The 14,878-nt window shown below is 32.2% G+C and overlaps 1 protein-coding gene and 1 long non-coding RNA gene across 2 annotated transcripts in view; one reads left to right on the forward strand and one right to left on the reverse strand.

The window, feature by feature from the left end:
- Window positions 1–218: 218 nt before the first annotated feature.
- LOC143240728 (uncharacterized) lies at window positions 219–13,299 on the forward strand. Its single transcript, XR_013021905.1, has 2 exons — window positions 219–496; window positions 12,998–13,299. It is a non-coding gene; the product is annotated as an uncharacterized LOC143240728 (long non-coding RNA).
- Window positions 4,272–14,878, reverse strand: part of LOC143240726 (soluble guanylate cyclase 88E-like) — a 50,586-nt gene continuing 39,979 nt past the window's right edge. Inside the window, exons 9-11 of the mRNA XM_076483656.1 lie at window positions 8,632–8,741; window positions 7,607–7,696; window positions 4,272–6,477 (exon numbers count right to left, since the gene is read on the reverse strand). Of these exons, the coding sequence (XP_076339771.1) occupies window positions 5,779–6,477; window positions 7,607–7,696; window positions 8,632–8,741 (899 nt within the window). The 3' untranslated portion in view covers window positions 4,272–5,778. The remainder of the gene's footprint in view (window positions 6,478–7,606; window positions 7,697–8,631; window positions 8,742–14,878) is intronic.

Below are 14,878 nucleotides of genomic sequence, written 5' to 3' on the forward strand. Positions count from 1 at the left end.
ACAGTGACAAAATAATTGATTCATGCTATTTTTCTCATAAGACCTTAGTCTTGATTTAGTTGGTTCATCGTGGCTCTTAGACAATTAGACTGTACAAAAGCTATAAATATTTCGTCAAGTTGCTTATAATAATTTTTTTTCCATATTGTCGATTACGTGTTTCCTGTTATTCAAACATTTGCTTCCTGTATGGTGTAATCACCAGTAACTGTCCACGAGCTGGCTCATCATTGTTTCTTGTTAATCACCTAACTGTTGAATCCCAATTTATTTTTATTAGTGGCTACTTACAAGAAGTTGTTTGTTTATTTACTATTAATAATAAATATGTTCAATGGACTATCTGTGCTCTGCTAAACGTTGGAATGTAAATTCAATTTTTTTTTTACCGGTGTAACTACTTAAACTTACCATTGAGTCGCCGGGAGCTGTAACATATATCTTTTTTGGAATTTATTCTCCTTCTAGGACTTCAACTTCATTACAAGTTTCACAGGTATTTTATCTTTGTTTTTGAATGAAGTTTTTAGACTAGTAGTTTCTATTACCCAACTTGTACTGGGATAATATTTATGGAAATAGGAGATATTATTTGTAACACAAATATCGACATCAAAACATTACACGTAAAAATAATTAAGATGTAATTTACATACTGATTACTATATCTAATTTCAACTGTGGAAATATGATTGTATAGTGTTACAACAACGAACAGTACTTTCAACCATTGATTTAGTTTAGATTAATGTTGAGAGATATATTTTTATTTTAAGTGGTTGCTTATAAGAAATCTTGTAACATCCTGTCCTCTGAACACGTTGAATGATATTGATGTTTTTTATTGAAATGTCGATGTGTGATCTAAATACTGTATACAGAAACTGGTACCAACCATTATTTACAGCAGTATGTTATCTGTACATGTTGAAATACTAATGTATATAAATTTGTTTTAACTAATATTCGCAGAAGAACATTCTCTGTACATGTTGAAATACCAATGTATATAAACTTGGTTCCAACTGCTATTCAGAACTCAATATTTTCTACATGTTTTTAAATAATAATTTACAGAAACTAGTTTCATCCTTTGCTCACAACAAAACATTCTCTGTACATGTTTACAGTTATAAGTTTCCAATACTGAGAATGTATTTCTCATAAGTACTTACTTCCATTTACATAAATAGTTATTTTCATTCATCATCGCCCTCCATATGCAAAAAAAATCATGCCCATTTGAAAGTTGAAGACGTTTCTCCAGCTAATAACAAAGATGAGATACCAGAGAAAAGATAAGGTATCAAATTTGATGAAAAGACACCCGGAACAATAAAAGAAAGGAATAAGCCAATCAAATCAAAAGCTGTACATGGTTGATGAGAGCCGAAGAAGAAAAATCACGGAGATAGGACGGTTGCCAAGGGATAAAGAGACAGAACAAGCATCATGTATGGAAGCCATACAGGCAATATGACATCAAGGGGCATGTACAGTACATGGAAGTCTCTCCAGATGACTCTGATAATAAGAGTGGGAAACAGAAAGAAGGTAAAATGACAATACAGGAGTTTCCTTCCTAGCTGCTGAGTTTTGTGGAGGAAAGAATGATTTTGATAAAGAAGATACTTAGGATGATAAAGAGTATGGAAAACACCAATGGCAAATACAGTATACTGATGATTACCATAGGTTAATAGGAGAAGGAAATAAATTTTAAGGAAAAGGTGAAACAAGAGACATAGAGAAAGTGGTTCAAATGAAGGTAAAGTTAGACAATGAAGAACCACGTTAAAAGCCCACTGCAGAGATATCAGAGGTTGTTTTTAGTTGAGGAATGAGGTAAAGGTATCAATGTGAGGAATACTCCAATGAAGACAAAGATACTGAAAACAAAAGTTTAAAGAGACCACTCCATTTAATAGATTTTGTACGGATGGGGAAGACAATCCATGAAAAAATTGAAAGCAGCCAAAAATGACATGCAATGATATGAATATCTTGTACGTGGACCCAGAAAAGAGGATTTAATCTATGCTAGCACAGGGAAATAACAGGTGCCACATTGGCACCTGAGATGAGCAACCGATGTGGAATTGTTAGAATGAATCATTACGAAATAATGCCTAGTTAGATGGATGAAATGGTTCAAGGTGCAACGTATTCCTCCATCCGTTGATCAACAGGATGCATGTTACTGTATTTTACTGCTAGCAACAAAATTAAGGCAAAGGTTAAAGACAATTAAAGACGAGATTGAATTAATTTATAATTATTCGAACTTAAATTCTGTATTTTATATTACGGTCAAGGTTGTAGTCTAATATAATTAATGGTAATGTTTTAAAATAGTACAACTGTTTAATACTTTTAACCGCTAAGAAAGCTTAAGTTGTTATCAAGTAAAGAGCTTGATCATTTTGTTAGCATAAAAACTGTACGTATGGAGAGCATATACGAAATTGCCAAATTTACACTTAGTCGAGTTTTCGTTTCATCCACAGGGCGTCGTTCAGTTTGAAAGTATCAACTATTTTTCTTGTAGCAAAATACACAGATTTAAGTTTATTTTGTATTTTATTCCTGTACAGAAAAGCACAAATACTGTACATTTAAGACACAAGTACAATATATCTGGAAACATTCTTGAAGTACACAACGATACGTGTTACACCACAGTTAAGGAATCACTTAACAAAATATATACATGTGTATTTTTCAGCACTGATAAAATACTTTTAAAATTATATCTATAACCAGTAGGATGAAGAGAATGGGAGGACTATTTTTTATTTTGCTATCCACTGAAAAACTAATGTTTGCAAGATAATAAAATTTAAGGAGCATTAGTACAAACGTGACACATAAATATGTTTTGTTTTACATCACCAAGTAATGCTCTGTGTGACGTTTCAGAATCGTGCGTGAATGGTAATTGGTGTATTAAGTAAGTCATATGAAATTAAAAAAAAAAGTTCAAATATTTGTATGAAAAAGTATTTGTAGGTAAAGCATAATTCAGCTGTAGCTGCTTGAAAAACATAAACTGTGTGACTCAACGTAAGTTGTGTTTTAAGTTGAATAATTGTTTGGAAATCAAACTGGAGTATCTATGGAGTTATACGACGGAAACATATTTTGTATTTGAACATTTCATGTTGGATTGAAATTCGTATTTGATTGTACTTTATTCAGATATATTTCACATCTAAATGGAGTATTTTTTGTTTATTTTGAGCTTAACAGAAAGCAACCCAATGGATTATTTGTGCTCTGCCCACTACGGATATCCTAATCTGTGATTCAAGAGTTATAAGTCCGCAGTTTTACCGCTGTGCCTATTCACATTATATATACATTAACACACACAAATATGTTTTTATAAAAAATCGATATATATAACTGTCTTATCATTTTGTAAGTACAAATCGCTTTTTTTTCAAATAGAAATGGCTTTTCTATTTTTTAAAGTTTTTGCACTAACTCTATTATAATTCAAAAATTAATGTAACACTTCTGTAAGAAAATTAGGTATATGATATTAGGTCTCTAAAAGATCACATAAAATGTATTATCCCCCAGCATAAATTTTTTGCTTTGATTGGCCTACAGTGCATAATATGATATGAAACATTCTTTTACTTTTGCCTTGGTACATGCGTGACGTCAGAGTAGAGTTGTTGAAAATATTTAGGTATATTTATGGTGTAAGATTTTATTTTCTTAAACGTGAGAAGCTACAGAATTGCTTAGACAACAGAATTTTCTAAATGAGAATTTTTGCAGTACAGTAAAAACACCCTGATTCATTTAGGCCTAATTAACCAAAAACAAAAAGGAGAGGAAATTTTGCCAGCATTTAAAAAAAAAAAAATTATGCTGTAATTTGACAGGTGCAAACTTTAAACGTTTATTAGTATGATCACATACATGATGAAAGACCGTTATTTTGAAAAATTAAATAATGTCCAAAACTTACTAATTTATTATCGATTCTCAAAATGAGATTAAAATCTTCAATGAAACGTTAAACGTTAAGATTTACATGTCGGCCTGGAGGAAGTAGGTAGTAGTAATGTGAAAGCAAATTTTTCTAAAAAAAGTACAAAACGGAAGACGAATTAGGATGAAACAATTATTGACTGTTGATTTCAGGTAACGGATACTCATAACCAGCCAATAATTGTTCATTTGAATATTCTTTTTGATTAAGGAATTTAGAAAAGGAAAGAAAGTGATAATAATTATATGGGATCTTAAGTTTTTACGTTCGTTATAAAAGTTGCTCTAGGTTCTGTAATAGTATCCTTAAGAGGAAGTCACATTTAAGCCTGAATAATATTTATTTTTCCATTTTAATTTACCTCTGATATTTTAATACTTGACAAAAATGTTTCAGAACGGTGCACGTGCATCACAACAGCGTCTTCTTGCCTTTTTTTTTTTTTAAGAGTAGCCCAAGATGTAGCAGTGTGTGGTCTTTCACTGCTAAATTAGAGACAAATAGGGCAGATAGCGTTCATGTAACTTTAAAACCAACTAACCATTACCGAACTAATCATGAAATTAATGAAAAAGGTTAGCCATAAAAAATATTCCAGTTTTGGTTTTTATTGACTTAGCGCAAAGCTACACTGTAGGCTATTTGAGCTCTGTCCACAACGAGGAGTCGAACTTACAGTTAATGCACTGTAAGGCAATTTTAAAGCTAATTAGAATAGCTTTATTTTCAGTTTTGATATTCTCAATCCTACCTTCCATATAAACGTAAAACTGAAAATTTCTAAGACCAAAAAACTACAGTTTTTTATATATAAAAACAAAATAATCTGTTACCCAAAATTGGCCATATAACTGAGACTTATTTCTCAAAATTAATTTAGTAATATTAAACGTTCTGTTCAGAAATGCTTATAATGCTAAAATGTACAAGATACAGCCTTAGTTCCAATTCAATTAAAAATAGCGGTCATTTTGAAAATCCAACATGCTATTGAGGATTTTGTATATGATATTCAGCCGATATCTTTAACTATAAATAGTATTATAACCCAACACATCATTGAAAATTACTTTTGCCATGCAATATGACAAATCACCATTTATGTAGTACCCATTAACGTACTGAACAATAACAATTTTAATTTGAAACAAAAGCCACAAGATACCGCTAGAGCAACAAAATATAGTTTTAAATACTTAAATAATATAGCTCACCGCTAGTACAGCGGTATGTCAACGGATTAAAAACGCTAAAATCAGATAGCTCGATATGGCTTTGTTATGAGAAAACACACACACTTAAATAATATTTTCCTTCATTAGGTATCAGGAGTGACACATAATAGCCCTTCTACTATGAACAAAAGGAAATTTTTATTTTGACCATAATTTCACAAATATATACCGGTATTCTAGTGATGTAAAAAACAAATAAACACTATTTAAAGAGATTATAGCACTAAAAAACGCGACAATGTTTGATGGCGATTCTAAACAGGATCTTGCAATTAGGAGTATACTGTCATTTTTATCGGAAACAGGGAAGTCATTTAAAAAAAAAAAAAAGGTGACCAGTTCACACCTCATTGAAGGTATCCCTAAGCACTTTAGGGTTAGAAGAGATGAGAGTTCTTTCAGAGTATTCGCGACGATGATTAGTTTTTTGGAAGTTTTTATTTTAATTCATGGTCAGTCTGCTTCTGATTGGAATCCACTTTATAAACAGCTATAGCCTTATATGGTTGTTTTTCTTAAAAAAGATGATTTTTTTTTTTACAGAATAGAGCATATACGACATTTCCTTGTGTATTCTGGCCCTGATGAAATGCCAAAACAGCAACAGTTGTCATTAACTTCTCTTAAATCTTGTGTGCGATTCCTTTTAATTATTTTGAAGGTCGGACCACGGGTAAAAGTATCTTGGTTGGGATGACTCATATTTAAGCAATTCAAATTCAGATTTGATTTTCGGAGTTGACGAGGCGAGCAAGGGCAACAACAGTTACTTTGTTTTTCTGTAACTCTGCTGAGTAGAGGATAAAATATTTCATTTTCCCAAGCTTTTTTACTTTGAAGTAGGCCGCAGTTTTGCCAAAAGCTTACTCGCTGAAACTGAGAGGAAGGAAGAGGACTAGTTTGGGTACTCACAGACAGAACGCTAGGTACCTGTGAAAGATATGCAAGTTTCTGTTTAATATCACGGTTAGAACAAAGTGATGTATCAGACTGTGAGAGAACCATAGTCTCGTGCGATTCTTTGTCGTTATTAGGAGTGAAACGGTTGGAAGAGAGTTGGTTTGAAAACAAATTGTCCTTCGTTTCCATTGAAAATGAAGAACACAAAGAGCCGTTTCTAGAAGTGTCCAGACACAGGTTTGATGTAGCCTGTAATTCTTCTTTGTGATTCTGAGATTTACTGTTCCTTAGGCTTTTTCTTCCATGAAGCCAGTATGTTTTCATTTCCCCTTTACCCTATTGAAGAGTTATACGTATGTATATATACTAGCATCAGTTAGAAAAACATCAACAAATTGACGAAGTTTAAGCATCACTTGATTCAGTAACGAATTTATTGAAGTAGAATATAATGAATAATAAACGTAAAAGTAATTATTAATACTTCAGGTATTAAATATATAACAATTTATAAATTAAATGCCCCGAAAATTATTAAAAGATATATGGGACAAAGATTAACGAGAGCTTTTGTCTAGAAAAACAAAATACAAACCAGTCCTGATTAAAGGAAGAACCATGTAAAATTGCACAAACATTATTTTTTAACATTGTGTCAAACACGTTCTGCGGAACCACAGCGGGAAGAGGGGTGTTACTCTTCCCTCTCTTATTTCCTTTTGTTAGTCATGCAGAAAGTATAATCTATAATTATTGGATAAAAGCCATTGTTTCGATTTGACACTTGTTGTCATGTTTTATTTCAGAGATTGTTTTTGTGGTTTATTTGTTTTAGTACATAGCTTAATAATGGGCTATTGGTGTTGTGTTCAACGTGGGGATCTAACTCTGAAATTTAGCGTTATAAAGCCCTGACGCTTATTAATGATCTACCGGAAAATGCTTGGATGTTTCATACTAGCCTAAAATTTATAAACAGTCGGTGAATATTCTATTAATTTTTCGTAACATATCGTAGTTTCACTACTAATACATATTTATTCAGGATCTTTAGCGGTCTTTGCCAAATTGTTTAGGTGGAGGTTAGCCATGTGGTAGAGCTTTTGATTTCAAAAATGGCAAGCCGAGTTCGCATCATTGAGATACCACAAAATATTCAAGCACTTTAAGATGTGGTTGTGTTATAAGAATGACAGTAAATTCCTTAGATTGGATGTAGGGTAGTAGGATGTTACCGCCTGGCTGCTTTCTTTCTGGCTAGTAATTCAAAATTAGGAACGGCGACAGTAGCTTTCTTACAAGTATAAAACATGTAACTTTGTAGTTTTTTATCTGAATAGTTAAATTACAGTTATATTTTTATAATAAGTTGTATATATTAATTAGTTTAACTCATACTGATTCTTTGAAAGTTAGATAACTAACTTATAAAACTTTCAGTATCTAAAGCAGTATAAAAACCTACTTTAATCAGTATTGTTCCTCGTTCAGATAAATTCCACTCATTTGCATTAAGTAAGTCCTTCGTTCGTTCACTGATATGAATCTTTAATGCCTAGAAAATTGGAATAATTTTACAGAATTATAGAGTAAAACAACAAAACAGACGCCATGAGGTTTTATTTATCTAGTGGTACACAGCTAATATTTACTTATTCAATGCTTAAAGTTTACGGAAATTGGAAACATTCCACATTGTTATGGAGTATGTTACTTAGGTAGTGCTACAGAAATTATGCATTATTTGCATATTCAGTGTTTAGAGGTTACAGAAATACGCATAAAGTTCTTATGAAATTTGACACAGTTTTTAAACTCATGAAAACATTAGAAATGTTTATAGAAGAAGATTTACGTCACATTAAATTATACGACAGATGTATCAGCGTATTACACTCAAAATAAGTATTATGTCGTACTACTTAAATATCTTACGGTCATATTTACTCCTTATTTCAACTTTTTTATCATAATTTACCCAATCTAAGTTTATATATATCGTTGTTTTACAGTACAAATATCTTAATACTAGAAATGTACAACAGAAATTAAGTAATGAGTGCAAATATCTTTATGATCATATTTAGTCCTAACTTTTAAGGTTTTTTAGTGTAATATATTTTATATAAGTTTTATATTTTCCATTGCTTTACAGTACAAATACATTAGGGTTATATTTCATCCTAAATTTTAACTCTCTTTGACACGTGTTTTAAGTTAAGTTTTAGTAACTGCTTTTAATCTAATATTATATCCTTTTGGTAACCACCGCTACTGAAAAGTTAAGACTAAGTCATTATATATTTTAAACAATCTTAATTGCAAATGTTTTGTAAAGGTCTTGTTTTTAAACGTTGTTAAAACTAGAAGGCTAAGGAAAATTTGAACGGTAGATACATGTTATTAAAATGCTTTTTGAAAGGGCTTAGGATTTTGAAGAATGTTGCATATAAATTTCTGATGTATTTTAAAACGAAGTAAGAAACTTACCTCGCTTGTACTTTCCATGCGAGACGCTGTATTTACAGTATCTCCAAATAAACAGTACCTAGGCATCTTAAGACCAACAACTCCACCAACTACCATTCCAGAGTGAATGCCTAGAAGGGTAGTAATAATACTCTAGACAACAGAAAAGTCTTTGTTTAGTTAAAATATAAGTTTGCATTAAAATGCTTTAAGACCAACAACTCCATCAACTACCATTCCACTGTGAATGCCCAGAAGGACAGTAATATTGTATACAACACAAAAGGCTTTGTTCGGTCAAAATATAAGCCTGCATTAAAATAATTTAAAACTTCGATACATCTTACATTAATAACTTCTCTATCAACAACGAAATTTATATTTAGAGAAAAATCCTTTTATTTCAATTCCAGACATGTTTGTCCTACAGTGGAACAGCAGTATGTCTACGGATTTACAACGGGGTTCGGGATTCGCTACTCTTGTTGGGCAGAGCACGGATGGCTTGTTATATGGCTTTGTGTTTAAATTCAAACAAACAAAAATTGGTCACGTTTATCTATCAGTGGGTCAGTAGTAATTGTCATATGGCTTAATTAACGTGATTTATCACCATTACAGCTAATGGTTGGATAAAAGCATGAAACGCTTCTGTGAGTTCACTCATGCCTTAATAGCCAAGTTATTGTTAGGACCCCTCTGGATTTTGCTTGGTACACATGTCGGACATTAAAATGCAAGATGGCTGAGACCCCTGTTGAAAGCTCACAATCGCAGGTTCTAGAAGTCACAGCGAGGACCCACAGATATCACAACAGTGATTTAGGTGGATCAAGAATTTTGATTATTGTCTTACTCTGTTTTAGTTAGCTTATTTGTTTAGAATTAAGCTCAAAGTTACACAATGGGCTATCTGTGATCAGCCTACCACGGGTATTGAAACTCGGTTTCTAGCAGTGTGAGTCCACAGACATACAATTGGGCTATTAGGGGGCTTATATTTTAAACATCATCCAAATGTTTTTGCTGGGTTTTATTAGGAATTTCCGTTAAAGTGAATCTTTATAGCTCCTCACGTCGGAACAGAACGCTTTTCAAGTAAAACGAATGTCAAATTGGCCAAGAAAAAATATTGTATAGATCTCGTACTTCTTATGCATAAAAGATTGATTTTCCATAATTTCTATAGACCTTCAAACAGGAGCCATATAATTTGATGATACAAATTTACATCTGTATGTGCAAAAGTTTTATTTTGTATGCATTATATCATTCAGTGGTGGATTGCCAGAGGAGAAAAGGAGTCTACGCTTTCTTGATTTATATATTAATACCAATATTCTACATGTTCTAAATGTAAACTTCTTGAAACGTCGCACATTTTAATGAAAACAATCACATTGTTTGTTTGTTTTGAATTTCAGAAATATCTTATCCTAATTTAGCAGCTACAACTAGTCATCACCACCCACCGCCAACTCTTGGGCTAACTAGTTTGACCGTCACATTATACGTATCTATACAATAGTTTATATCTTCAGCACAACTTCAACTGTTTTGTATCTATACAATACTTTATATTTGTGACGGAAACGACCCAGAGGATCGGAGTCTCATTAGTTTTGACAAGGGTTTTAAAGACAAGTGGCAGCTATAGGAGCTAGCCAAAAACTACGTTTAAAAACAACCAAGGGACTTTGTTTTCAGAGAAGTCTGCATCAAGAGTAGTACGCAAGACTCACATGGTCGCAGTTATCGAGAGCCGGTGTTAATGTACTGATTATGTGATTATTGAATATTTTTATTGGTATAAGCAATTAAAAGTTAGTTTCTTAAGTGACTCGAAGAAATTTGGTTAAAAAGCTTGTTTGTATTTAAGCACTAAGCCACACAATGGGCTATATTTCCAGTGTTGTAAATCCGCAGACGTACCTCTGGGTTACTTGGTGGAAAAAGGCAGGTTAAAAAGTGCGACAATTTATTTTTATTTAGAGGTAGTATTGGAATTTTAAAATTCGGAAAATACTTAGGCCTTGTTTGGCATAACTAAGGGTATTAATTACCAATGTGTTTAAACCTATGGAAAACCGATGATTAGAAAACTTTCGCATGAATAGATTTAGAATCCTGAAGTAACTATCTTTTGAAATTTTCTATATTTTGGGGGTTAGGTTAAGATTATCCTTAATGTTAACTAGAAGCTGCGACTGATGTCACTTGCATTTTTCTTTTTTTATATTTACATACCCTTTATCTTCCATGGTGTCATTAACATAAATGGAATTTACCATTTGTACATAAAACTTAAGCCGTATTTTTACCTAATCTAAGCGTGTGAAGACAACAGTTCTAGCTGTCTCAGTTTAAGAGAGCCAAGATACCAAGTTTTAGCAGCATTTAACGCATTTTTTTTACCGGTTGTGACAAAACATCCTCTTTCAAAGATGAAAGAACAAATTCAGCCTGTCAGCCCTATGTATACACGAACTACCACCCTCTTTAAGCTGCTCTACACAGAATCTTCTCACTACCAGAAGTTTGAAATATTTAGTGTTGTCGTGTATGACAAAATTATCCTCTCCAATCTGTTAACGAAGCAAAAATTGATGTATTCTACCATAATATTCGAACCCTGCCTCGCATTTAGGTGAAACGGACATTTCAGTTGTATTCAAGTTGTCATCAACAATATAATCATGCAGTGTTTTATTATCAGATGACATACAATATACGACATTACATTTTAGAATGATTTACTTCGACATGCCAAATGGTCAGTTTATTAGGCCGAAATTTGGACAACAAACAAAGAAACTCAACGAGCTGTATCTTCCCCAAAAGAAGTTGGCTGTACCAAGATGGATAACTCTTAGATACCAACTTGGATAACAATTCCTGAGGTATATAGTCTGTCACATGTGTCTGCAAGAGAGATTGTTCCAACTGTAAATGAGATAAAATAAATGTGGATCACACATATCCTCCCGAAAGTTCATACGTAATAAGTACCAGAACTTCAGAAACACACTTAGAAAATTAAAGATGCAAATGTAACAAGTAACATAATATTACAGACAATGAGAGAATTGATGTGAAGAACTCCTAAGAATAAAATTTTACTGACAGCTTTTCTCACTAAACCTAGATTTTGTATTTGTCTGAACCCGTCTTAGAGGCAATAAAAGTATACTAAGAATATTATAATGTCCAAAACCAGATTTATTGATATTAAAACCTCTATTCTGATATCAACTGATTCTAAAATTTTAGAATCTAAAATAGTGACTTTTGACCATGGACGTCGGACTATTGGAGTATGTTCTACTTGGATATCAGATGATATTCAGGAAAACTCACAATCTAAAAGTTATTATTAGGACCCATAAGAGCTTCACACAAACTTCAGTGACTTTATCGAGAGGGTAACGATAATGCCGCTTAGCCATTTGACTATACGTTAAAAGTTAAGATTTAAAGTTACCGATTTTTTCAAAACAGTTTTCTTAACTACAGAAACATTAGAGATAACTCATTTTATCGAAAAGCTGTAAATACTTCTGAAGACATGTAAACGGAGATCGAGCAGCATTAGAACAAGTGAATCTTTTTGATGGGATGGGGATTCAACCATCACAAACAAAATAAATTGTTACACTGTGTAACAAAATGTTTACTTTTTTTTTGTTCCTGGACAGAAAGTGTTATTTCCCAATTGCTTATGTCTAAAGTAAATGGAGAAGACCTATTTTTATCTTCAAACTTTGCTTTTGTGACCTGGATAATGAAATTTTCAAATTTACTTATTTTTCCAGAACATTCCAGGTAGATTCAATGTTGAGTAGAATTTATGAGAATTTTCTCGAACTTTTCATGTAATATATATACAGGGGCTCACCACTCACCATTTCAGTTTAGTTCTAGTTGCCTAAGTGAACACATAGATCTGATTTTATCAGAGATGGCATCAAGAAGCTGCAAGCATTCTCCAGACGCGTTCTGCTATGTATGTGGCCAATTTATCAAGACAAGAGCAAAAAAGTACTCTGTGACAGCATATGCTAAAGTGTGTGAAGCCTACGAGGCATATTTCGGCATGCCTGTTGGGGATGAAACAAACCCTGGGAACCTCATTTTACCTGCAAGCACTGCAAGAAAACTCTAGAAGAAAAGACGAACAATTTTTGCTTGTTTGAATAGTAAGATTTTATATTATACAAATTCTAGACCTATTAACATTTAAATATCTTTTATTTTAATTTATTTTTTTAAATTTCAAATAGTATAGAAAATATATCCCATATAGAATATTTCGCATGAACCTCTTACACATTAGTTGTGGATGAAATAAATTTATTCTTCATAATAATTTTATTTTGCTCTTTTGCAGGATGGTACAGAGGGGAAAAGAGAGCCATGAAGTTCGCTGTTCCAAGAATTTAGCATGAACCCACTGACCACTCAAGCAATTGCTACTTCTGCATGGTGGACCCTTTCAAACGTCGGACTGGCAAGAATGCATCTGCTATCATGTATCTGGACCTTCCATCATCCACCGCTTCAGTGCTACACTGCTCTGAGCTCCCCGTACCTACTCCGCCAGAGAGAAAGCGGCCATCTCAAAAACTACTCTCTTCTAAACAGTTTTGTTCATTTTTGTATAACTTTAGTATAAATACATGTAAATCTTGATTCATGTGTTATTTTATTCAGACCTTATGCAAATGAAAATGTGCAAATTTCATTATCCAGGTCACAAAAGCAAAGTTTAAAGGGAATAATTACCATTTTCTGTACTTTTACAATATAAGCAATTAAGAAATAACACATACTATCCAGGAACAAAATTTGTGTTACATAGTGTTATAAGAGTAGTTACAACAACAACTGAAACGACTTCAATGTTCTTCCTAAAATTAATAACAAAATACTGTGGTGAACGTAAAACCTAGAGTGGCAAAATAATTAGGTTTTTTAAAGGATAAAAACTACTCATTAGTTCATAAATAATTATAATTCAATAAGCATGATGTTATTCAAAATCCTTAGAACAAAATAATATATGTTTAAATCAATTTAAATTTTTTTTATCCACACTTTAGATATTTAAGTTTATTTAATTATATATTTAAATTATTTTGAGGTTTAAATAATATTGAGATTATAGAATAAACATAGATTACACGAGGAAAGAACAACAAAAAAGTATTTTGGTTCAAAAAGACAATAACAACAAAAACAAACAATTTTTACTGATTGATCTGATGATACTGATTCTAAAAATCATGTTGCAAATTACCGATCACCTCTAATATTTGAGCTGTGACAGATTTATTCAAAATATGGATGTACCACTGGAAGACTATTCTCATGGTGTACTGATTTCATTGCATATGCAATCTTTGGATATTGGATGTATTGTTTAGTTTTGCCTGAATATTCAGAAACGTTAACCATGCTTTAAAAATAACAGTTACATGATCTTTGGACTCACGTGATATCATGGGAACTGCCATGTCAAGCCAGATGTGTAAATTGTATAACATATATGTGGAGCCCATTGTGTTTATGGTCACCATTTTACATCCAAAATAGTGGTAGTAAGTTACCTTTACATTGTATTTAATGTTGTTTTTGTTTTCGTGAAACTGTAATATATTTTCTACAAATGTAGCAGAAATTATTTGGGTGATTTTAACACTTTCGAACTCTACTTCAACTGAGGACACCCAGCATTTAAACGATTTTCTAAAAATAATTAAATTAGCTTATGTTTAAAGAATTAGAGTTTAGATATTTAAAACAACAAACAAAATATTTTGCAGAATTTGATTATATCGCGGGTATGATATGAGAAAGAAGATCGAACTTTGTTTTGGCTGTGTGCAGAGTTAAGCAAAGTGATCAATTGAGTGAGTGAGAGGCATCTGACTCTGTTCTTTTTATGCTCAGAAGAGAAACTTCTTAAATGTTTTAGTGAGGATTTCGTGATTCTCGGGCGAAGCAGGTGAGCGTGGGAATGAAGCAAAAGTGGTGCATTTTTCTATAATTACATTGAAATCAAATAATATATATTAACAATATATCTGGAATCTTACACTAGTACAATACTGTCAGTGTTTGAAGTTATCACGAATGTATGCCTTTTACCCATTGAACTGCCTAAGTAAATGTAACTTCACAGCATAAATCTGTTGTACTGAGTTGATTACATGATATTTCACATAGTGATGATAAAATATTAAGATATTACAATAACTCAAAATCTAGA

The sequence above is a fragment of the Tachypleus tridentatus genome, chromosome 13 (assembly GCF_004210375.1).
Source record: "Tachypleus tridentatus isolate NWPU-2018 chromosome 13, ASM421037v1, whole genome shotgun sequence".
NCBI classification, from domain to species: domain Eukaryota; kingdom Metazoa; phylum Arthropoda; class Merostomata; order Xiphosura; family Limulidae; genus Tachypleus; species Tachypleus tridentatus.